The following is a 24,790-nucleotide window of genomic DNA, read 5'->3' as shown; positions in this document are numbered from 1 at the left end:
GAGGTTGAAAAAGCCTACGTTACTGAAGCCACCCCCACCTTAGAGTGTTGTAAGAGGCACACACAAACTGGTAAGGCCTCCTGGCAGCAGGAAGGGAGAAGGGGCCCCTGCAGCAGCCTGGCATGGCACACCAAGCTGCTGACTGTTCTTGGCAATTGCCAATGAGGAGGTTAAAATGAGGCATCCATGCAGGTCTTTTCTTCAACGATTCCTCCAAATTAGAAACTCAATGATAGCAACAGATCAGAGAAGTCTGCTTAATGGAAAACTTTTCACTCCACTCATATTGCAAAAGAGAATTTTGAATCAACAACGAAGGGTTATAACACTGACATAAAATTACCCTTCACTAACATCAGTACGTTAGGAAGTGCAGAGTGTAGATGGCCTGGCATATACTCAGAGTTCAGCTTCTGTTACTTTGGGAGCTGAAGCACATACCGTCTTTAACGCAACCAAGCAACAGCGAGTCAAGACATCCAGGGTGGGTTCAGAGAATGAGCTGTTCAGCCTAAACCTATGTAATACTCTGTGGGTGATCGGGAAAAAAAAAAAAAAAAAAAAAAAAAAAAATATATATATATATATATATATATATACACACACACATATGAGAACACTGTCTAACGTAACTGAAATAACTTAAATGAACTTAGCTCTAAATCCAGAATTCACTCTTATAAAAAGTGATATTAAAAGTGACTCAGTAAGTCTCTAAAGGACAGAAATCTGTCCTTTCAGGAATTACTCGAGTGGTCACTGTTTTGAACTGGCTCAAACATCACTCTACATGAATCCCAATACATCAGCCACTGGTCCACTTGCTACAAGAACTGTGAGTGACCAAGCACCACAGGAATTTGCCAAGACTTAGGAAGACTTACTAGGTAGAGGGTGAGACACTGTGATCGCTCTGGTTATCTCATACGAACAGGGAAAATGCACGACTACTCATCGAGAACTTCTACAGCAGATGCGATTTTACAGACGGGTGATTTTGGTGGCATCTTCAGAAACTGAATAGAGATGTGGCCCTGGGTAGCCCGCAGATCCGACTGTCACCCCCTTATAAATGGGAGAAGCATCCTGGAAGAGGTAGTGTTTGAGGAAGAGTGGAGTTTTAGTTCTTTCTTTCCTGATTTTTAAAATCACTCCCTTGGGAGTGGTCTCAATGACAAAACATCCCTACAACAGCCAAACTTCTGCTACAAACAGAAGTTACCCTGGAAGGCTTTTGTCCCCAGGACAGTCTGCAGAGTAATATTTCGGCTGGACTCCTGCTGCCTCCCAAAGTCTTTATTTCATTGAGTCCTGTCAATGAAATAAACTAGTGTGAAACTCAAGAAATGAACTAGTATTTAAATAAAGACTGCACTATGACTACCAAGTTGAACATAGAGAGCTCATCAAATGCTGCTTCCTAAACTCCCTATCATGTTCTAATGGAAATAATTAAAGTTTAACAATTACTCTTATGGTGGTTATTATGTTGGATAAGAGTTTTCTGAGGTCTGCAGGACCTCACAGGGAGTGAAAGCTCACTTCTGGTCCATTAATTGAAAAATCAATCAATGGGGAAATCATAAAAAATTGACATGTACCTAACTTAAACATGTTATTTTAATTTGAATCGCATGAATTGAAATCTTACATTTGAATGGTTTCAAGTTAGGGCAGCCTTCAGAGGTGAGGCCCAGACGTTTTCTTTGAATGTGGCACCCCCACTATAGTTCCAAATTATCTGCCATGAACCACATCAATTTTCCTATCTTTAAAGTGGAGCAAAGTCCTGTGGCAGAATCTGAGATCAGAATCCTTCTAAATCCATACTTGGCCTGTCCCTACCTTTTTCATTGAATATTTTGTGGTACCCCACTCTTTCCAAAGCATTGAACCCACAGCAATGACTATCTTCTCATGCCTCATTGGTTTGCATGACATTCAATAATCACATTTCAATAGTGAGTACTAATTGTATAAACAGGTCCAGGAACAAATCTAGCATCCTCTCGGTAAGCATGAAGCTTGAGAAGTAAGGACAGAGAGTCACAGGACAAAGACAGAGAAGCCAGTTAGTTAAGGGTCCCAGCATCAGGGGTGCACCACTTATATCATGAAAGGACGGGGCGATGTGGTTAATCTAGCACATCAGCTAAGAGGGCTTATGTAATCCTATCTGACTACCAAACACTGGTATACTAGGAGGAACAGATACTTGGACTGGCTTTGGGAAGCCTCAGGTCTGTCTGATTCTGGTGGCTGAAAGTTGCTGATACACAGGGACAGGTAACTTCCCTCAGGGTCCCACAGAGCAAAGAGAAAGGGGAGGGTGAGCAATGGGGACTGAGCTGGATGACTTCGCAGCTTGCGGTCAGTCCTGTGAGTCAACCCCCAAATGTCAGAAGCTTAAGAATAGAAGTTTCTTCGGTAGAAGAGTGTTCAGAACCCAGTGAGTCCTGGGCAGGAGGAATCACCTATTCAGGTGACTCAGTAGCAGCGTACGGGGGTGGCCACAGCACCTCGGAAGTATAGACTCCAAGTGAGCCAGAGGGTGTCTCCAAATTTCAAAGGCTTTACAAATCTACATCCATGTCTTGTTCTCACATGCAAACTTACAGGCAAGTCCTCCTTGAATTCCTGCATATGAATCTGTAGAAAGACAATTCCAGCAGCAGGGGAAAGTGTAGCTTAGGTTACGGTCCTTGCGGTCAGATCAAAGCCTGGCTCTTAGTTACAAGGACCTGAATCCGGGAGTTCAGGAACTTTCCTGTGAGTCCCTACACCACCGTTACAACCCACTTCTCCATATGCACCATGGGATGCCTGGAACACCCTGGGACTGGGTAGCTTAAAGGAATTTCAAAATAAATCTTAAAATGTCACATGACTGTGGTTGTACCAGAGGCTTGAGAACACGTGGGGCCATCACAGCCGCCAGTGTTCACACATTGTAATTTGTCATACCCTGGTTTCTGGAAGGCCAAAAGCCCTGGAGGCAATGAATTTGACCCTGGCCTGTCTTGCATTTAAACACTGCTTTTCACTCAAAACCCAATTACCCTCTCCGAGCAGCATAGCTATCCACCGTGTTTCCAGTAATGCCTGGCCCAGGGAGATGAAAAGGATACTGTGTTCAAGACCTGGCTGCCTGGGGCTTTAGCAACACAGCCGAGTAATAAATGTGTACCTTTGCCATGGGAGGCGGTACATATTTCTCTATGAAAAATAATTCTGTCGTGGAAATATAGAGGACTAGGGAAAAGCATCAAAAGGACAAAAGGTCTTGATGCAATTTTAAGGGGGGGAAAAAACCAACCAGCACGACAAGCGAAAGTTGAGAAACATCAGCCCATGAGAGCCTGCCGCGTACCTGCAAGGTTAGGGCTGAGCTTCTGCCCTCTCTCGGGTGGGGTGTCTGTTCAGTCCCCAGGTCCTCTGGGGTTGCACTAAGGGATCATCAAGGTCCCTTCCAGATCTGAAATCCCAGGAGCTGCTTTTTACAATTATGCAAGGGATGTAACTATGGGTTTCAAGAGACAGTGCACAGAAGGGTAAAAGTGTGGACAGTCACAAGGCATTTCTCAGCTGAAAAACACCTCTCCCTTATTGGCAAATCTATTGACTCAGAGCTGAGTAACGCTTCTTCGGCAGAGGATTGATGGGCTTCCTCCTAGACCACTGAAACCCCAAGTACCAAAAGTGATCTTTTTGACAAATTTTGAGATGGTTGACACAGCTACATCTTTTTCTGAGATGACAGACATCCCTTCGGTTGTGATCTAGATCAACTGTGCTACTCTAATTAAAACCATCTCAGCATGAAAAAGATTAAAAGGGAGTCCAGTTTCCGTTTTCTTTAGTAAAACTTTTCTGGCTTATCTTCCATATTTCTTGTCAAAATATGCTGTAATCATTTCAGAAAATGTTTTGTGGATAAATTACTAATATAATCTTTGCTCATAAGCAGTTGAAATTTCTTCTCTCCAGCCCTATTTTGGTAATTCTTTTGTCAGACTAATCTGATGAGTCACACCACTGATGATTCACCTTTTGTTCGGATGTGGTTTCAGAAAGGAACAATGAAACATATCATCGGCAAACCAGCCATTCTCTCTGCTGAAATGGTTAACTTGTAACATAGTACTGCAACAGAATGGCCTGAATTCTAATGTGTACATTTTCATAAAAATAACATGGACCAACTGCAATCCAAAGGCTTTTGGAGATGCAAGCAAGATTTAAAACATAACAGGAATTCTGACTCCGATTCATTAAACAGCATCTTTCCCAGAATTTAGAATCTTCTCGTAAAGTGGTAGAATTCCTACCATTAGTTCCAAGCCCTGAGTGACCACATCCTCCCGGAACACGCTGTGTCTGCTTCATTTCTGGATCATCACAGCCACCACACAAAGTGGCCTCAAGTGACACTAATAATTCTGCAGTGGATCAATGAGTGGGCTTGGAACCTGACTGGATGGGAATGCCACAAGGCTCCATGCCACTTGTCTGACATCACAGAGAGGGGGAGCTTGTGAAATGCCTTGCTGTGTACTCCACGTTTTCACTGTTTGATATGATCCGTGATGGCCAAGGGCACGTGGAATTTTTTTTTTTTTTTTTTTTTTTTTGAGACAGAGTCTCGCTCTGTTGCCCAGGCTGGAGTGCAGTGGTGCAGTCTCGGCTCACTGCAACCTCCTCCTCCTGGGTTGAAGCAATTCTTCTGCCTCAGCCTCCCGAGTAGCTGGGACTACGTGCGCGCACCACCAATCCTGGCTAATTTTTGTATTTTTAGTAGAGATGGGGTTTCACCATATTGGCCAGGCTGTTCTCACACTCCTGACCTCATGATGCACCCGCCTCGACTTCCCAAAGTGCTAGGATTACAGGCATGAGCCACCGTGCCCGGCCAAGGACAGGTGGAATTTTAAACAACCACTTTGATAAACATGCCTTAGCCCTTTCCATTTGGGGTCCTAAAGGGTATTAATTGAACAGGTGTTTTTCAAGGGACCTCCTAAAGACAAGCTCTGCACCAGGCACTGGGAGACTGGGAGGAGTGTGAAGCTACTGAAGACAGCTCCATGCATGCCCCTTACCCTGGGACCCTGGGATGAGGGTAAGGACAGAGCTGTGGCGAGAGAGAGCCCTCTGTACTGAAGGTGGGAGCCACAAGTACAAGGACATAAAAGGCAGGCGAGGAGGAGGTGAAGGAAGCCAGGGTGCCCGACCTGGCAAAGCAGACTCCATAGAAAACAAGATAATCGTGAAGGGAGGCCAGGTTAGGGAGGATTTGGATGGCCTCTCTAGAACCCTCCAGGATAGAGCGTTAGGAACAACTGGCAGGAACTAGGAGGAGAAACAGCCAGAGCACCCCCAAGGATGGACGGGAAACCTCTCGACCCGTGAACGTTCCCCCTTAGAGAGGCTGGAGAACATCCCAGTCCATCACAATCCTTGACAGCTTCTCAAGTAGGAAGCTCCAAAAGAAGGCAAGTTCCTTCCCCAAATGACTGGAGGATTTCAGGAAAGATGGGGAAAAAGTATCTAACATTATGAGATCGAATAAAGAATTCAGAAAAGCGATGGGCTGCATTTTCTCACATCATTCTTGGTCATTTATTACACCACCAATAAGACCACAAAACAGAGGGTGCAAAGAGTTCTAGATAAAATCACGCACACTGGCACTTCACTGATTCCAAGTGTATTGCAAAAAAGAAAGCTGGTCAGGGTAGTGCACGATCAAGACAGCCGGCAGAACCGGGCGCCTCCTGACTAATGGAGACCTATTGTTAAGAGTGGTAATTGCATTTGTATGCAGAATCCGTGCCAATTCCAGCCTGTCCGGAGCCCACTCGGAGTGGAGTCTCTGCAGCCTTTGTCATTCAGCGATTATCTCTTCATGGAAGTGCCCTTTCTAGCCCTACTTCAATGACCACAACTTGTGCATATTAAGTTCTTTAGCGGCATGAACTGAGGTGGGGGAAATTCGCCTTTTGCCTAATGTTTAGCGCTCTGTTCTTAGTATTTACGGTGAGTGAAATTCGCCTTTTGCCTAATGTTTAGCGCTCTGTTCTTAGTATTTACGGTGAGTGACAGGGTAGGAAGATGACAGAAAGGAATCCCTGGATAACACCTTACACAATGTTATTCTGGGGTAAGGAAATACTTTTGTTTAATGAAGTCAGGAAAAAAGAATGATTCTGACAGACCTCAAAATTCTTCTTGAAAATTCCCAAAGCTAATAATCCAAGTTTTTTCTTTTCTATTTGAAATCCAAAAAATATATTATTTATGTCCCTTGAATATGTATGGATTTAGGTTTAGTCATTTTTACTAATGTTTAGTAATGCCTTAATTCTCTTATTTAGATGCTATAAAACTTGTTACAGCCATAAAACTAAAAACTGATTACCCATCTCAACATATTATTTGTGAAACAATTAGTTAAAATTTATTAGCAGAGAAAGGCTAATTATACTGATAGTCCCAGCCTTTGGTTATACCCCAAGGTCAAAGTTAAGGAGGCATTTACCAATGTCCAAAACAGCATGAGGGGACTACGCTGTCAGTTTCATGGGAAGATAAAGATAATTCATTTTTAGATGAGTATGGAGATTTTTCTGGGGGTAAATACGGGATGCAGTCCTGGCCACAATGTCCAGGGCTGGGTTGTATGAAATTCCATGGGGAATAGAGTGAATAGGGAATTCAGTGGTGCGGGGTCCCCGGGGCAGGTTCTTCCTCACAGATAGGCGTCTTGAAAGAACCTGTTTGAGAAGGGACCTCCTGCAGGAATGCACAGGCTGACGTTTAGACCGGTCACTGGTGACACCAGATGGCACACACAAGCAGCTAATGGTTTCCGTGTGTGATGAGAACTATCACTGCTACATTTAGTGGACATGACGCTCTCAGTGGCTATCAGGATGGATGGAGCAGGAGCTCCTGACCACATCTAGAAACCAGGGTTCCGGGCTGGTGGCCCAGGGAAGCAGGGTGGCTTTGTAGGCTTCACTCCAACACTGGGAGCCCGGGACATCACCCATGTCTCCAGACAGATGCACTCCCATCTTCAAAAGGAGACGGGCAGGCAAGGTGATGGCCCTGGTCGCAGGGTTGGACTGGCCACGAGGGACTCACAGCAACCAGCTTAGAACAGGAGGACAACAGCCCTGTGTCATCTCTTTTCAAGGCAGTTATAACACAGTTTCTGTCAAAAGCTGGAAAACTGGCTGCTCTTCACTGAGGCCAGGAACAACAGTGTACTGCAGGCTACGTCTCAGAAAGGACTGACCCCCCGGTTATCATGACTCATCTTCCTGGCTTCCTCGGGGATGGCATAAGACATGCTTCATAGACATGTGGCAGTGCTGTTAGTTATGGGGTGTCTTTCCTCATGGAGAACTTACGATGGGCAGAGGTGATCCAAATGACTTGGGTCTGCCTCTGCTACTTGGTGGCACTATTTATGGGATGCCAGGTTCTCCAACCCCCGTGCGTCTGACCTGCCCTCAGACCCAGGCACCTAGATGAGGCTGAGGACCCAGAGCCGCAGGTGCACTCCAGAGAGTGCCACAGGTAAGATGGGCACCTAGGATGAGCTCCAGTCAAGCAAGTTCTCCAGTATGGTCACGGAAAACATCCAAGATGCATTCAGAAAGCTCAGCTCATTGTCTAACTCTAACTTTGGATCCTTTGTAGTAAAATATATAGCTAGGATATCTGGCTAATGCTTTTTAAAAAAAAACTATAATCATAATTTCTTGTTCATAGTATACCAGGAAAAGGGGACAGATCTTATAGTTTGAGTGTTAATGTCATGGATTAGCCACTTATTCTGGTATTTTAAGCCCTACAGTGATACCATAAACATTGATTAATGCACCTACTATGTAAAATAGTGGTAAAGGAAGGATACAAAGTTACGGTGAATCATTTCTATGTTTAAAGTGTTGAAAAGCTAGTAACTACAAACCACTGATATTTTAAGCTATTAGGATGAGATCCATATATAATATATTTAATATAGGTATATAATATAGGAATAGTATATAACAAATTATATAGACAGAATAAATAGAATTATACAAATGTATAAATTTTAAATGAAAACAGAAAATAGGGCGGCAGCACTTTGCTGAGATTAGAAGTGAGGGGATTTGGTTCAGTTCATCAGTTTATTGTAATTCAACAAACAAATAGTGCAGGTTCGGAGCCAGCACTGTGCTAAATGCACTGCAGACAAAAGATGAATTAAACATGGTCCATCCCTCAATGAGTTCACAGACCTGGGGGAAAACAGCTACAATCCCACAGGAGACAGGCTCTCGTAGAAACCTAGAGACAACGCTGCCAGAGCAGCAACTCATCCCAGAGGTGTGTGGATGAGGCAGGAGGGAAGGTGGACTTCGTTATTCTAGAAAATCCACAGAAAGAAGGAGTGACGTGTGACCTAGGTTTTGAAGGATAAGCAGGGATTTGAGAAGGAGTTTGCCAGTTTTCCCAAGGTGACTCTGGTAACTGGAGTGGGAGAGAATACAGAGAGTGAGGGAGACCAAGCTGTTTCAATGGCCAAGGAGAAAACTGCTGGAGTTCTGGACTACAGCAGTGGAAGGTGGGCGGAGAGGAAGGACACCGGATGTTTTGAGGGTTAAAATCCACTCGACCCAGGGATGCTGAGGCAGGAGGAGCAAGTCGAGCTTGATTCCAGGGTCTGCAGTCATCCGGGGAGATGAACGGGGGCTGCAGGCTGAGTCTGGAAGGACAGAGATGCAGGCTGGGGGAAAGATCTGGTTCTGGACATGCTGGATTTCCAGTGCCCCTCAGATATGCACACGGAGATGTGTTCAGAAGAGAACAACAAATATTTGGGGTCCTGGTTCTTCTGTTGCCTGGAGAGGTGGCCAGGGTCACATCCATAAACCAAGGCCCAGAAAGGACTTGCCTAAATTCACCTCCCATGCAAGGGGGAGAGCCAGGCCTGGGATCTGGACCCCAACTTTCAGCTTCCTCTGGACAATGCTGGTGTTGGCCATGGCACTCACATAAAACTGGCCAAGTTGGCGCCAATGTCAGTTGACATAAATTGTTGCGCTTTGGGGACATGGCTGGTCCTATCCAAAGCTACACGATAAAAGCCAGCCCACATCCTTGTGCACCTGCCCTCCTGGACCCAGGCCTTGTTCCAGGAGACCGCTGTGAGAAGTGGGAGCACATCTCAGCCATCATTTCACAGCCAAGCAAGCTCAGGTCCCCAAGGTGAGGTGATTTATCCACAGTGGCAGAGCGTGAGTCAGCGCAGAGCCACGGTTAGCACTGGGGAAGACTCTGAGATCTAATTCAAAGAGAATTAAAGGCAGAGGCCTCTGACCTGCTGGCCACCGAGCCACACGGCTCTGTCGAGGCTAGAGACGCCAAAGACTAAGGGTTTTCTTCCCTTCCAGAAAACAAGCAAGCTCCAGGGCACCAGACTGTCCTGCTTTTAACTCTTAACTGTTACACATGGACGACTGGAGAAGGCAACTTTAAAAATGTGTTCCTCTTAAATTATCTTGAGGATTCAGTGACAGCTTGCTAAAGAAACTGTGGCAGGGCCTGAGTATTTATAGGAGCATGAGACAAACAGAGAATAAGCTGGAGAAGCAAGAAGGATGCCGCTCTGCAAAATCACATGCGGCAGCGGGGAGAAGTGTTACTACAAAGCCTAGCACAGTCTCTGGGAAGAAAATAAAGCTTGGGTGCAGGCTGGAGAGCAGCCTGAGATGTAGGGCAGATTCTTCTTTCTTTGGAAATGTACAGAATAATCATGTTGTAAGAAAGTCCCCACACTTAAAACTTTCATTTTGAAAAGGGAAAGACCAACCAAGAGATTAAATCTACTCTCAGTTGCTTTCATCATGCCTCACAGGGAGTTGCCAAGAGCACAGCGAGGGCGACACAGCCCCAGGGCACAGAGTGTTTGGGTGGATAGTTCCCTTATCTGGAGGGAGAATGGAGGTGCAGGCAGGGAGAGGGCTACAAAGGTAAATCTCTACAGTCCCCAGGGATTCATGTCTTGTCAACATCCCCAGCCGTCCAGGGATCTTCCCTTCTCACCCAGCAAAATCTACAGGCTGTGTTTGACTCAGGTGTTTATAGGGCAGAACACCCCGCACAGGTAAGGCTGGCCTGGCTCCAGCTGCTTCAGACTCATTCTTTGAATCTCAAGAATCAGGACTTTTTCCAGGCTGCTGCTCCTCCCCAGGAGTAAGAATTCCTCATGACATGGACACTCCCCTGCCCATGCATTGCAAACACCAGATCCCTCCAGCAGGAGGGCAGCAGCACCACCCGCAGCCTCCCGCCTCCTGAGCTGCTGGAGAGTGAGGCCTGGGAGGTTGCAGGGGGGCTGTGCAAAGCCACAGCCAGAGTCCTGAGAAACCACAACAAAGTTTGGAGCCCCGGCTTCCCGTGTGCCTGTGTGGCTGTAGAATGAGCCCCTGCACTGGAGCCGCCCTGGGAAAGCAGGTCCACACAGCACATCTGGAGGCCTGGGACCGTGATGGTGCTCAGAACAAACATTGCCCAGAAAAGATCCGGCTAGACCTCCACCTTCTGTCCACAGGAAAGTGAAAAGGGGATAAAGTAACTCTCACACTCCCCCTTAGCACAGCGACTGTGGTAGCTGGTCACTCACAAGCAGACCCTGCTGGCCCCACCCATCCTATCCGAGATCTTACTGTAGAATCCTAGAAGACGGAAAGGAGGGGATCGTGGCATGGGAGCCAGGCTCCAAAAAGATCCTGGAGTATGTCTTGCAGAAAATGTTTCAGGATCTTCGATAAGTTCTAATAGAATAGAACCAGGCCACAGACTCCATCTGGAGTGGTTCTGACACTGCCACCAGGCAGAGCCCTATTTGTCTGTGGCAAGGAAGGGTCTCATTGTGGGAGGACACAGGGGAGGATACAACAATTTTTGGCCAAAATAAAGCAGTCCAGGGCAACTGGGACTAAAAGTGAGGTAGAATTTGCCTTTTTTTTTTTTTTTTTAAGTCTCACTCTGTCACCCAGGGTGGAGTGCAGTGGCACAATCTCAACTCACTGTAACCTCCACCTCCTGAGTAGCTGGGATTACAGACATGCACCATGACACCCGGCTAAACTTTGTATTTTTAGTAGAGATGGGGTTTCACTATGTTGGCCAGGCTGGTCTTGAACTCCTGATCTCAAGTGATCCGCCCACGTCGGCCTCCCAAAGTGCTAGGATTAGAGGCGTGAGCCACCGTGCCTGGCCAGAATTTGCCTTTTAAGACTCTGTTCTCATTCATTAATTCTAGCAATATTACGTAGGCAACTGCTAGGACCCAGCCCCTGCTATAGTTGCTGGGAACAGAAAGACGATGACCGCATGGCATCTCTGATTATGGTGCCTGCATTCGAGAAGATGCATTTAGGAAGATGAAGGCAAGTAATATGGGAACGAATAATTATTTGTGGTTAGTGCAAAAACAAATAAGAAAGGATGGACTGGGCAACCTTTCGGAAGGTGGTCAGACAACAAGGAGGTTATGTGGACCTGAGAAACAGTGGGCCAAGGGATGCCAGCCATGCCATGAGCCCAGAAAGGCGTTTCAGGTGGGGAGAAAGTGATAACCATGAACCTGGCAGCAGTGGACAAAGATGTGGCCCTAGATAGGGCAACCAACACTCCTACCACAGGTCTGCCAGGCAGCAGGAAGGGAAAGCTGAAGCAAGAGCCACAGGCCCTCCACCAGGCAGGCCCCCAGGCACTATCTGGACAAGCCATGGGCCCTCCACCAGGCAGGCCCCCAGGCACTATCTGGACAAGCCGCTGTCTCAAATACAGAGGGAGGTCTGTGTGCAGGGCAGTCCCAGTGCCCTGGAACATCTACCGGCAGCTTTTCTCCAAGTCCACTACTCTAACCAGAAGAGCAGGTGTTGCTGCCTTTTGATTCATTTAGCTATTAAGACTAAAGGGACCTTTGTTCGATGTCAGCCAGAGTTGGCCAGACCGTTAACCTTCTGATGCTGCCCCCTCCAGTCAGGTTTCTGCTTCAGACTCAACCCAGAGACTTGGTGTGTCAAACTCAACCCGGAGACTTGGTGTGTCAAACTCAACCAACAGACTTGGTATGCTTCCCCAAGAAAAGTCCTCGAGCAGGAAGCAGTGTCCAGAACAATGCACATTATTCCTTCACACCTCTGCACACGTTGCCTGGCTGGTGCACGGGCATTATCCCACACGCAGATCCACTGCAACTCACATGTGACAGATGGGGAGATGGGCTGGGGGGTGGACCTCAGGGTCAACTTGCTGCCACCACGGCAGGCGTTTCCAAGTGGGCACTCACAGACTCACAAGTGCCCTCTACCAAGGAACCTGCCTCTGGTTGCAGATTCCCCGGGCAGCGTAATGGGGAGTGCAAATAGGAATCAACTCGACAGATAAAAGTCGAGTCATTTTGTTAACAAGAACTCAGATTAGATTACTCTGTGATTACATGGTTCCTTGGTGTAATAAATTGGTTAATAACAGGATTCCCAATGTAGTTGCTTAATGGGAATTCAATAATTACAGGTAGCCAGAATTGTACTGTAAGCCTAGGAGATGCTAGCACCTTCTCTCTGTTCTAATAACCCAAAACCAATCTGGGGCTGTTGAAACGGTTACGATCTGGAGAACACACCTTCAATATTTACCAAAGCACCTTGGTAAAATTTCGCTTCTATACCTAACATACCATATATTCACAGATTCGATTGACAGGCTCTTGTTTTCCTTGTTAAATGTCCAAGTTGAAGAGATCCCTAATGGATACCTTTATTACTTAGCTCTTGTTTCCATTATAAGGTTAGTGACCAACAGATAATAATGGTACAATCATATTTAAATTGCATCTTACAGTTTAGGAGGCTCGTTCATGGGCATTTTTTGGTGGGGAGAGAGTGTTATCACAATTCAGTAATTATGACATCCCGGAAAGGAACTATTATCTCCCCTTGAAGTGAAAGAATTGAAGTTTAATGAGCCCCCTACTCCCAAACCAGCATCAGGTGGAAGAGGCAGGGCGGAAACCCCATGTCCTTCTAGTGCACCGCATCACAGAACTGAGGCCCAAATTTCATTAATGCAGCACAGCCTTAGACTGCACTTTTCACAATTGTCCTTAGGAGAGACTATGCCTCCATCATCACGTAGTCTGGATTAGCAAGACTTAAATTCATGAGATTTTATTCTACTTCCTATAAATTAGAGCATAACTCAAAGAGGCTCTTTGAAAAAAGGGAAAAGGATAACTTGTTTTGGGAGCAGGAGGTCACTAGCCATAAACTTCTCTGACAATTTTTTTTTAATTTTTTGAGTAATATTAGAGTCTTTGACAATGAGAAAAATGGAACAGTGGATTTGAAAATGGAACAGTGGACCCATTAGATGGGTCCTGAACTTGTTTTAAAACTCCAGATAATATAGCTTGGCTGTTTTTGTCTTTCCAAAATGTCAAAATTTGTCTAGGATTAATGGTTCTCTAAATCAATAGGATTTCATGTTTATAAATGGTTTACGGTTCCACTGGTTATAAAATGTTATGAGCTCATGCATTATCATCACCGCTGAGCCTTTACTGAAATCTACTGACATTTAGCCTGGCATCCAGACCAGACATGGAAGGAGGACAGAGCAGAATCCTCCCAAGGCCTGGCCCAGACCACAGAGGTCCCAAGGAGGGACAGGGCGAGTGGGAAGGGAAGCAGAGCTCCTCAGTGCAGAGATCATCACAGAAAAACGATGCATGGACCGGGGGTCCTATCCCAATTGCCAAGGAGACCTGTTAGGACTCAAAGTTAGAAGATCAAATGTGGTCCTTTTCAAAGACATGGAGACAAGAGAGGGCTCTAGACAAGTTGACGGCAATTTTCGGAGAAATGTTGTAAGAAATAACATAGTTCAAAAATCATCTTTAACACCATCTTCTAACAAACATTATCACTGCTGGCAAATGTGCATCCACATTGGCTCTGTGCTTGCACGCCATGGCTTGAGTGATGTAATTTTACTTCTGTGTTGTCTTTACTGAACACTCCCCACGCTTCTCCCAAAGAAACTGTGGTTAGTAATGACGGAGTACTGTTCAATGGTGTTGACTCCATGAACACACTATTTTCCCCAGCGTTGGGCACTATGGCCCTTATCAGATTTTCAGACAGATAAGCTTTCGCAAGGAGAATGTCAGCCAAGGTCATTTCCTTTCAGAATTCTTTTAGGTGGGAGATCAGAGAAATCTGTTTCTTTCTCTGATCTTGTGACACATTGCACAGGAACGGACCTTGCGTGCACTTGGTATAGATGTACTAAGGTGACCCCTGCCCACTCATACTTTTGGTTTTCTGTTTTATTCCATGAGGCCCATGCGAACAGACTGTGGACAAACAATGGGGTTATTCATATTTCACATTTTTCATTTCCACAAATACATACACCAACTGTGCACATTAACACAATATTAAAGACTCATCTACAGAAGCAAGTAAGTTATTTTCCAAAGGAAGTGAGTCTACTTGAACTATTTCACAGGAGCATAGAGCTGAAACATAGTATGTCGCATTGCTATTATTAAACCATAAAATTACATTACAAACAAACACTGATCATGCCCAAATCTTGCTGTCACTAAGAGGGATCTTCATATGGAAAAGATCAAATGCTAAAGTCTTCACTCTCTCTCTTTTCTAGTGTGGAGCTGGATTTTAAGCAGCAAGAAGACAAACTCCAGCCAGTTCTGAGAAAACTCCACCCTATTGAGGAAACTCAGGTCATACCTTCGCCTTACTCTCAGGAGACTTACTCCTCAACTCCCAAGCAAAAATCCAAAACTGAATCTAAAAAGCACGGAAGATGGAAACTCTGGTTCCTTTAACACTCACGGTGTCTGGAGTCTCGAGGCCGTCTTTAGAACCCACTGGAGTTTAAGTCAATACTTTTCCAAAACGAATAGGATCGAGGGAACTGTGGTGCCCATTCAGGCACCTCTCACTTCTCGCCCTGCGTACCAAAAAGGCCTTTGTACCAACAGATAATTAACAGAAGCAAGGTATTCTGTGTCACTCCTTGCCAGCTGTTCTTTGCAGTTCACTGATGTGGGATGTAAAATCCGAAATGAAACTTATGTAGTCCAAGATGATAAGTAAAAATTTTCCCCCCACCCCCGATCTGCAAGTAATACATTATCAACCTGCAAGATGGCAGGCTGTCACCCTGTACACAGCTATAACTCATAATTATTTTCAAGCCTTGATTTTTTTTTTTTAATAATGAGAAGAAAAAGCAAGCCTTATGTTTGCAAAGGACTTCATTTTTATGTTTCATTTTGCAAATAAGCAGGGGGCGAGTGCAATTCTCAGCACATCAAATTCCGGAGAAAGCACAATTTTTTCAAGTGGTCGGAGACCATGAATAATCTCTAAAATGTGACTATATATATATTTGCCTTCATGTGCTATAGCGCTAAGCCAAGTGACCACATCTCAGTGTCACAATGACACCTCAAATTTAGCATCCTCTTCATCTCCAGACTTACATGTTTACTGCTCATTTTCCAAATGGCCAGCAGCCAGGAGTCCCCCAAAGTCAGGATATGCCTTTAATCACTGCAAGTAGACAGGGTCAGAGCTATTGGACACTAAGTTTTCTTAGATCTCGTTTTTAATCTTTTGGTACCCAAAGGCCAAATAATACATTCTGGCAAGAATCTGAGAACACACATAGAGATACACGATGGATACTCCACTCACCAATAAATCACAGGCATTCTGTACCATGGCAGTGTTTTTGTGGATCGATCCTCTGAGACACTGTTAGCGATGGTAAGTGCAGCCAGACATTATGTACAATTCGTTATGCTTTGTATTAATGGTGGAAGACCCGACCATCTCAAAGAGAAACAGCGCGTTTAGTTTAGCTGCTACCAAGGGGCAATGTCGCCTACATTTAACCTATTAGTAAGTTGTACTAAACAACATACTTAGGGGAAAGCTGTGAATCAGATGTTTTTAGGTATTTTTTAAATCAACAGTAACACTTAGAGTTCTCTCTTGATTACACGTTGCAATGTAAATCTTAGTTCCTTTATTTTTTCACTCATTTCTTTGCACCTTTGCAAGTATCTTTTTATAGAAATCAAATCCCCTAGTCTATTAATGACTTTGTCTATCAATTTTTTGATTTTCACAATAGGAAGCAGGGATCTTACTTTGCCTTTTTTTTTTTGTACAACTTAAATTTTGAATAGTTTGTGAGCATACAGGAAAACCTAGTCTTGAAGTTTCTGTCCAGCAGTTTCACATCTAGTGGAGTGCTGACATGCAGACCTCATTGATTAGATGCCAAACACACAGTGGCTAACCTTGGTAAAAGGATCTCACCTGCTTTTATCAGATTGGAGCTGCTTCTTGCCATGTATTTTCCTCCTGACTCAACAGCAAATCTGTTTTAGTTCTAAGTGTTTTGATTCTACAAGGACCTAGTGATCGGTAATCAGATCGGACCTTGAAAAAAAAATGAAGAGTATATAGTGTAAACATTCTTCGGGGGCCACTCAAACAATACTGCAGTTGTATGCTTTAATTTAAAACACACACGTGCACACACACATCTTTTGCAGAAACACTATATGAGGTTCGAATCCCTGAATATCAGTAAAAGGAACTGAGAAATATTTTGGTGCAAGAACAATGAGGAAGTTGATCCTGTAACATGAAGGAAGTGTAACTGTTTCATGTAGACTAAACATTTAAAAATGGGTTTCATGTTTTTTATACTGTTTTTAACTAAAGTTATAAAAATGTTTCCAACAAGTTATCTCTCCTTATGTTTTAAGAATCCCAACTATCTCAGTAAATTGAAATAAGGGTATTAGCAGTTTTCTAATTAGTAACACAAATCTGTCTAAACAAGAGGACATCCTAGTACACAAAATAATGTCACTGTTTCACACCGGTCTAGACCGAAAAAAAAAAAAATTAAAATGTTCAGAGTCAAAAGGGAACTTCTGAAGATAAACTAATTCCTCCCTAAAAATTAAAGTATGTTCAAAATAGAAAAAACTATTGTCAAAATCATTTCATAGTTTAATTGCAACACGTCACTAACAGATGGTGATTCTTCTCTTGGAAAGATTCAAGTAAAAACTCTGATACAAAAGCAAGGTAAAACGCACAGGGTTCCCTTATGTAGATGTACACATGGCATTGCATATAGAGATTAAATTATTATACTTGTCATTAAGTTCTTTATTAATTTTTAAATAAAAAAATCAAAGATGTTTTATGTGGCTATTAAACTTATTTCATGGCCTCAAAAATTGGGGAACATAAAAGTAATCTAAGAAAATAATAATAAAGGAAGAATGTTTGGGCCGATAGGCATTTCATCCGGTCTGCAGAAGACAAGAGCATCGTAAGGCCTGGGCCTGACCCACCAGCCAGAGCTGGCCTGGCTTGGGGAGGGGAGGGACTGACGCTTACACACCTATGCACCCTGGCATGGAGTTTCACCACCGGAACACATGATGGCATTTTAGGATGCACACAGGCTCACAGCAGGAGGTGTATGAGGTTTAATTTTTAAATAACCTCAGAAGAAATAGCTAAATACACTGAGTGTTGCCACAGTACACTGTGGCATGTAAATCTTGCCTCCATGGCCCAGGGGAGGTAGCTTCTCTCTAGATCTTCCATGGAGCACATCCCCAGCCTCAAGGGATCAGCTGCCTCCTTCCTTTCTTCTTCCCCTTCCTAGTGGGAGACAGGCTGAGTGCCTACCTCTCCTGCTGACACTAGCCTAATACTAACCCATCTGCACAGGTGGGCTGGTGCTTGCCTCACCTGGACGGCCTAGGAGAGGAGAGGCCACAATGCTTTTTCCCAGTATCTGCAACCACGGAGTCCATGTGCAAGGGAGAGGGCACTGTAGACCGACACTCAAGGCTCCTGCTACCATCGCATGTTCTTCAGGGAGAAGAAGGGGATTCCTTTTCTGACACATGCAGAAAGGGAAGGAAGGCCCAATGCACAGCCCAGAGCAGAGAGAGGGAGGGTTCTGTCTCATTCTATAATCATTTCTGAGCCAACTATTGGTGCTGCCTCAAAGGTCCTGTTCTGCAGACACCCCGATACAATGAAGGGTGCCCACCAGTCACTCTACAAATGTGCAACTCACTTCCAAGAAGCAGAAGTCCTGTAGTCCTGCATCTGCTCCTTCAATCTCCGACCCTCCAGCAGAAGATAAATGGGGAGGGGCTCAAAGTACGGGAAAACCTTGCTACCTTGGAAACAACTTAGGCAGTTGGCAGCGTTTCCCATGTACCCTGAGAGGCAGTTAGTTATCTACAGCCACAGAGATGTGAGATGTGGCTGGACTATTGGGTGTAAATGGTGTCATAGTCATGGCCCAGCCTCAGGCAGACCAACTCCAACCTATAAACAGTCACAAGGAGGATGGCCTGCAACACTGTTTTCCCTGGAGACCACATGGGCATATCAGAACCAAGATACACAACTCTTAATTAAAACTGTGAAGACAGACCATCAAATAATGGCCTTTCCTAGAAGACAGCAAGAAAAGGAAACAAGAAAGAAAGAGGCATGAACTTTTCTATGTCATGATGTTAGTAACAACATGGCCTGTTTAGAAAACCTGTCACTGGTGGACCCATTCCTTAGCATTTTTATCAGCAAGTGAAAGTTGATTTAATTATGAATCAGGGGAGTTTTGCTGGAGCAGTGTCACCTAAAGATCAGAGCAGCTGCTTCCCACACCAGCACGTCTTCTTTGATCTATACAAACTCTACCACTAGCATATTTGCATGCACTGCATGTGCAGCCACTTCATTTACAGAAAGTAAACAACTCTGTGGTACAAAGATCAGAAAGAACATCCATTTCATGAACTGGCATAAAGTCATCATGCTACAGTGGATCCTATACATTTTGGTCAATGACAAGGTCATTTTAAGTTGCGCAAAAATGAACTTAAGGCAGTCTGGTTTTGCAAATACCTTTGCTGTTTGGTATGAATATGTAAGGACTGCAGAGCATATTTTGCCCGTTCAATAATGTGGTTTTTACTTCTTCTGCAGTAAACCCATAGCTAGTAACCAACCTTGAAAAAATACCAGGGTCACAGGAATATCAAAAGAAACCTAAAATTGCTGTAGTTGCCCCAAAGAAAAATGAACTTATAAAACCATTGGTGCACACACACACGTTAGGATGATTTTCTGAAAGCAGGTAGGTTTATTAGCAAACAGTACAATTATAGACATTTTTTATGATGACTATATACAAAAGCCAGACACTGTCCATTTGAAACACAACATTTTTTTGCAAATGATTTTAAAATCATTTTTAAAACACATTCATACTTAAACTCTGTTACAATGAACATCTCAAAATGAATGCTCATGCATGGGGATATAATATCTTTGTGAAAATATTTGGTTATGAGTCTTGGGGAAAAGGCACTATTCACTGGGAAACCAATTCTATTATACCATTTTCCAAATGAAGGAGCATGTCAGGCCCTTAGCAATCACCCAGGCTCAGAGAAAGCACTGGGTTTTTCACCAACAGCAAATTCCCCACCAAAGATGCTGTTGTCACAATGAAACACACCCTCCACCATCCCATCAATGTCCCCCTGAGACAGTGTTTAGAGTGGAAACAAAATAACTTCCATCACTTGTGTCTAGGGAGTCAGGATGCTCCAGTGGTCACAAGAGTTAAGTAGAGAATCCAGGCAAAATCTTCCCCTTCCCTAACCCCACTTCTGTCAATGTTCAAAGGGAATTTTTCCTTAAAAGAAGCCCACATTTTCATTTTCGTGAATTAGTAATTTCCAATCCCCTCGTGTGTATCCAGGCCACAGAAAAATCTTTAGAAGTCCTTCTCACTCGATTACATTTTTAAAGGACCCATTAACAGAATGTAAATCTGATCATTTGAAAGAAGCAACAGCAGCGTGTATCACAGGAGACGGAAATGTTACTCATTTCACCAGCTCTCATCTCAGCCTGGAGTGCTTCTTACTCTAGGAAAAACACACACCCAATGGCTGGCCAGCCCACCTACACACAACACAACAGCACCTATCCCAGCCGTGGTCACCTGCTCAGACCCGTGTGTGATGAGGAAAAATGCTGCATAATGCTGAGGGCTTAGAAAGCTTCTCAAAAAGGAAGGCTAAAATAAATCCTGAAGTCTGACTTAATATGAACATAAGTATTTCACTCCATGTTTCTACAGCATGAGACTACATCACAGTAAAGATAAAATTACCTTTTTGTTCTGTGGCAAGGTTATTGCAACGCCTCTGTCTCTGGGCATGTGCTAGGTATTCACATGGTCTACAATTCTGCAACTGCGGAATGAGTTGTTTTGGTTTTTTCTTAAGGATGTAATACTTAGGATCATAGCACATGATTATCCTAGGCACGAGATGCATTCCAATCACCCATTTCAAATATAATCAACTAAAGCAAACAATATACAACTGACTGCAAAGTCGAGTTTTTGTAAAATCCCACAGACAGAGATAAAAGAAAAGCCTTATATTGCATATCCCAATTTATCTAATTAAGTGTGAAGTTCCCCAGTTTTCTATTCCTTACATAAATAGGGGGAAGCTGTCAGGGCATAATCACATTCCCAATTAATACCTTATTCCGATGGAAAGAGGCCACATTTCTAGCACTGTTGTTGACAACATCATGGAATAAATCATTAAGTAAAGTATATCAATTTCAGAGTTCTTTTTAATCACTTTAATTTTTAAAAACTCATTTTCAGTGATTACTTAGAATTTTTAAGCTGATTCACAGTTATATAATTTCCACTATATTTATGCAAAAATGAGTAACATATAAAGGCTGAAATCTCTAAGATATAATGGAATGGTACAGCCTACCCAAAACAGACCTATGAACTATTTGCTGCTCTTTTTCCACTCTAGAAGGTCCACTGATTAAGGTTTTTGTCCACCTTGTCAGGGATACTTGTTGCCTTGATCTTCCTCTAATCTAAATTCACAGAGCAACAACAATGACTTTAAAAAGTTAATGCATAAATCTACATTTGATGCAAATTGGAAGAGCAAGGGCAGGCATCCTAAACAGGGTAGCATTTCACTCACACTGCTCTGTTGACTCCAGAAAGGGGGCTCGTGGCTAGTTGGGGATTACAAGGTCCCACTAAACAACTCGAATTTTCAGTGGCGAACACCCTTCTTGAAAACATCTTGATGTTGTCATCACTCATTAAATGATTATAGCTTATTCAGAATTTTTTTGAGAGTCCTTCCAAGACAGCTGCATTTTATAAAAGAAATTCCAAGGATTTTTTTTACTTCTTTACAGATCTTAGAGATGGTGGGATTGGGAGGAGTCTGTTTAAGACCTCTCTCCTCTTCCCACTTTGAGGCTTCTGTTCGGGAAGGTCAGGGCTGTGGAGGATGGTTCTGGAGGTGGACAGTTTGTTCTACCTGTTCCGTTCCCGGACAGTGCTTAGACCCCTATGCCAAATGCTTGATATCAATGTGGCTCCGCATAAGACCAAGCATGGGTCCTCGCTGTCCCACCCCCTTCTTAAAACATGCAAGGCTTCTTCCTGAGGAACTCCCCAGGGTTCCTTAGAACACAGGGGTTCTTCCAAGCTGGAGTATCCCCAGCCCTTCAGGAAATGGGCAACTAGCTTGTGGTCTGGCCCTTCCAGCAAGGAGATCCTAGAGTTGCACCATGGATACGACATGATAGAAAATAGAAAGGTGCTTATTTCCCTGAACAGCTGTCTCCCTAAGCAGGACAGGGATCTAGGAGCAGCTCAGTCCTTTCGATGACTTCTGAAGTGGACCACGGCCATCAGCATCGTGTGCCTGTGTCTTATAGAAGGGACTGACAGCATACATGGGAACCAAATCCAGGCTCGAAACAAGTGCTGCCATGCTAGCTGTGGGATCTTGAACTGTTTCTTATCTGTCTGCAGGGCACTGTGAGAATTAAATGAGAATCTTCCTGTTCATTATATAGTGCCTAGCATGTAAATGCATGCTCAATGAAGAGGTGCCATTATTACTACCACACTTATGATTATGCCTGAGATAAGAGAAATTTCTCAAAGACATCCTGGACCACATGGTCTGAGAGGAGATATCATTCCCTGCAGGGTCTGTTCTACCCTTTGATGACGCTGCGAACACATCTTATAATCTCTCCACATTCCCAGCTTCCCATCCAAACTTTATGAGCTTTCTTTGTGCCCTCTTCCCTCCAGTTTAACTGTTGGCCAGTGGGCTACAAGTCAAGTGAACACACACCTAGCATAAAGACCCTAAATAAGGCTGGGCCTGGTGGCTCACGTCTGTAATCCCAGCACTTAGGGAGGCTGAGGCGAGTGGATCACTTGAGGCCAGGAGTTCAAGACCAGCCTTGCCAACATGGTGAAACCCCGTCTCTACTAAAAAATACAAAAATTATCTTAAGTGTGGTGACATGCACCTGTAAACCCAGCTTCTTGGGAGTCTGAGGCACAAGAATCACTTGAACCCAGGAGACAGAGGTTGCAGTGAGTCAAGACTGCACCACTGCACTCCAGCCTGGGTGACAGAGCAAGACTCTATCTCAGGGGAAAAAAAAAAAAAAAGAAGACCCTAACTCGAGGCAGGATTGTGCCCCAGCTAGAGACAGGACCACACCCCCTAACCAGAGACTGGACTGTGCCCCCCTGACCAGAGACAGGACCTCCTAATCGGAGAGAGAGGACCAAGACCCACTAACCAGAGACAGGACCATGTTTCCCTAAGCACAGGCAGAACCATGCTCCCCTAAACAGAGACAAAATAGTCTCATGAGACCACCTGCCTCCACTTCTACCCTCTCCCTCATTGCCACCATCCCTGCATGCCATCATGTCATCCCCAGCCTAAGTCCACCTACCCCAAGAGGGTCTTGGCAGAACCACACTTGGTTCAAGTTCAAGCCACATACTGTTTGCTCTACATAAGGCCCTTTCCAGTTCCACTCCTGAGACCATGCAGAGTGCACCTGCGGCACGACTCCAAGAAGACAGGAACGCCGGACCTCAGGGGTCAACGCCGGACATCAGGGGTCAACGCCAGACCTCAGGGGTCAACAGGTGGCTCCTGGAGTCACCGCAAATCCTTCTCCATGGGCTCAGTGCCCATTCCATATTAATGTGTTCCAAATGTGTTTGAAGACTATGAATAAGAATAATTATGATGGAGAATAAGAAAAGGCAGGCAAATTTACATTTATGTAATAATGGAAAGTTCTACTGTAAATAAAGCCAATTTACATGGAAACATTTTATTTCCTGATTTCTACATGTTGTAATCCAAACTTAAAAGAGGTACACTTTAAAAAGGAAAATCTGAACCTCACATGTGCTGAAGCTCTAAGACATGAACTGTTTTACTGGATAGAAACACACTAAGGCAGCGTTTGTCCATCTGTGAGACCTGTCTGTGACTCACACAAAGCGGAGTCCTCTGTGGTGACACCAGACATAAAAACGCAAAGGACTCCAGTGCTCCGTTCTGACTATGCTGTCCAAGAAGACACACATCACCTCCCTGTTCACACCCCAGATATGCAGAAAGAACAACGGTCACGTGCCAGGAAAGACCAGGGTGCCTCCTCTGATTTCAAGTGAAAACTCCAAAAGGACGTTTTCTCCTTTCAAGTTATTTTTTGGAAAGGATCCACCAAGATGACTTAAATGATAATGTGTACTAAATATTTTAAACATTATCCAGTCTATCTTTGATGGGCATTCAGGTTGGTTCCAAGCCTTTGCTATTGTAAACAGTGCTGCAATAAACGTACGTGTACATGTGTCTGAATAAAGAAAATGTGGCACATATACCCCATGGAATACCATGCAGCCATAAAAAGGAATGAGTTCATGTCCTTTGCAGGGACATGGATGAAGCTGGAAGCCATCATCCTCAGCAAACTAACACAGGACCAGAACACCAAACACCACATGTTCTCACTCATAAGTGGGAGCTGAACAATGAGAATACATGCACACAGGGAGGGGAACAACACACACCGGGGTCTGCTGGGGGATGGGGGGCAAATGGAGGGAGAGCATTAGGACAAATACCTAATGCATGCAGGGCTTAAAACCTAGATGATGGGTTGATAGGTGCAGCACACCACCATGGCACACGTATACCTATGTAACAAACCTGTATGTTCTGCACATGTATCCCAGAAATCAGAGTTACAGAAAAAAAAAAGAAAAGAAAGTATAACCCCTTGAACCTCAAAAAAAAAAAAAAAAAAAAAAAAAAAAAGTAAATGAGACCTACTCAATGCATTTTTTGCTGAAGGAAACAAACTTAAGGTAAGGGGGTGGGGAGGACAGCAGTGAACCCTGGGAAAAGGCACTGTGATCAGAAACTTGATGGACTGTCTAAATTAGTAAAATATTCTTGAAAAAAATGAATAGGCTCCTGCCTAATTACTGTTTAAGAGAAACACCTACAATATATTAGAGTAGACAATAAAATAACTAAGGCGAAGTATCTCAATTACTTTTTAGGATCCTTCATAAAATTTTATTAATGGCACCTTAAATGTAAACACTATGGAGAAACTGCCATAACAATGAGGACTTAGCAGAAAATGCGTGTCTTTTGCTACAAGTAAGTAATGAGAAAACAAGAGCCAAATGTTTCCGTCTTTAAAGTTGGTTTGCTTAACCCTTC

The 24,790-nt window shown here is 44.0% G+C and overlaps 2 protein-coding genes across 3 annotated transcripts in view; one reads left to right on the top strand and one right to left on the bottom strand.

Annotated features, from left to right (window-relative positions):
* Window positions 1-23,070, top strand: part of INSYN2A (inhibitory synaptic factor 2A) — a 71,397-nt gene extending 48,327 nt beyond the window's left edge. Inside the window, exon 4 of the mRNA XM_054503627.2 lies at window positions 14,740-23,070. Coding sequence (XP_054359602.1) covers window positions 14,740-14,923 — 184 coding nt within the window. The 3' untranslated portion in view covers window positions 14,924-23,070. The remainder of the gene's footprint in view (window positions 1-14,739) is intronic.
* Window positions 1-24,790, bottom strand: part of DOCK1 (dedicator of cytokinesis 1) — a 550,965-nt gene that overhangs the window by 304,515 nt on the left and 221,660 nt on the right. The window lies entirely within an intron of this gene.

Source organism: Pongo pygmaeus, chromosome 8, assembly GCF_028885625.2.
Source record: "Pongo pygmaeus isolate AG05252 chromosome 8, NHGRI_mPonPyg2-v2.0_pri, whole genome shotgun sequence".
NCBI lineage: Eukaryota > Metazoa > Chordata > Mammalia > Primates > Hominidae > Pongo > Pongo pygmaeus.
The sequence above is the reverse complement of the archived record's forward strand: the minus strand, read 5'-3'. Positions and strand labels throughout refer to the sequence as shown.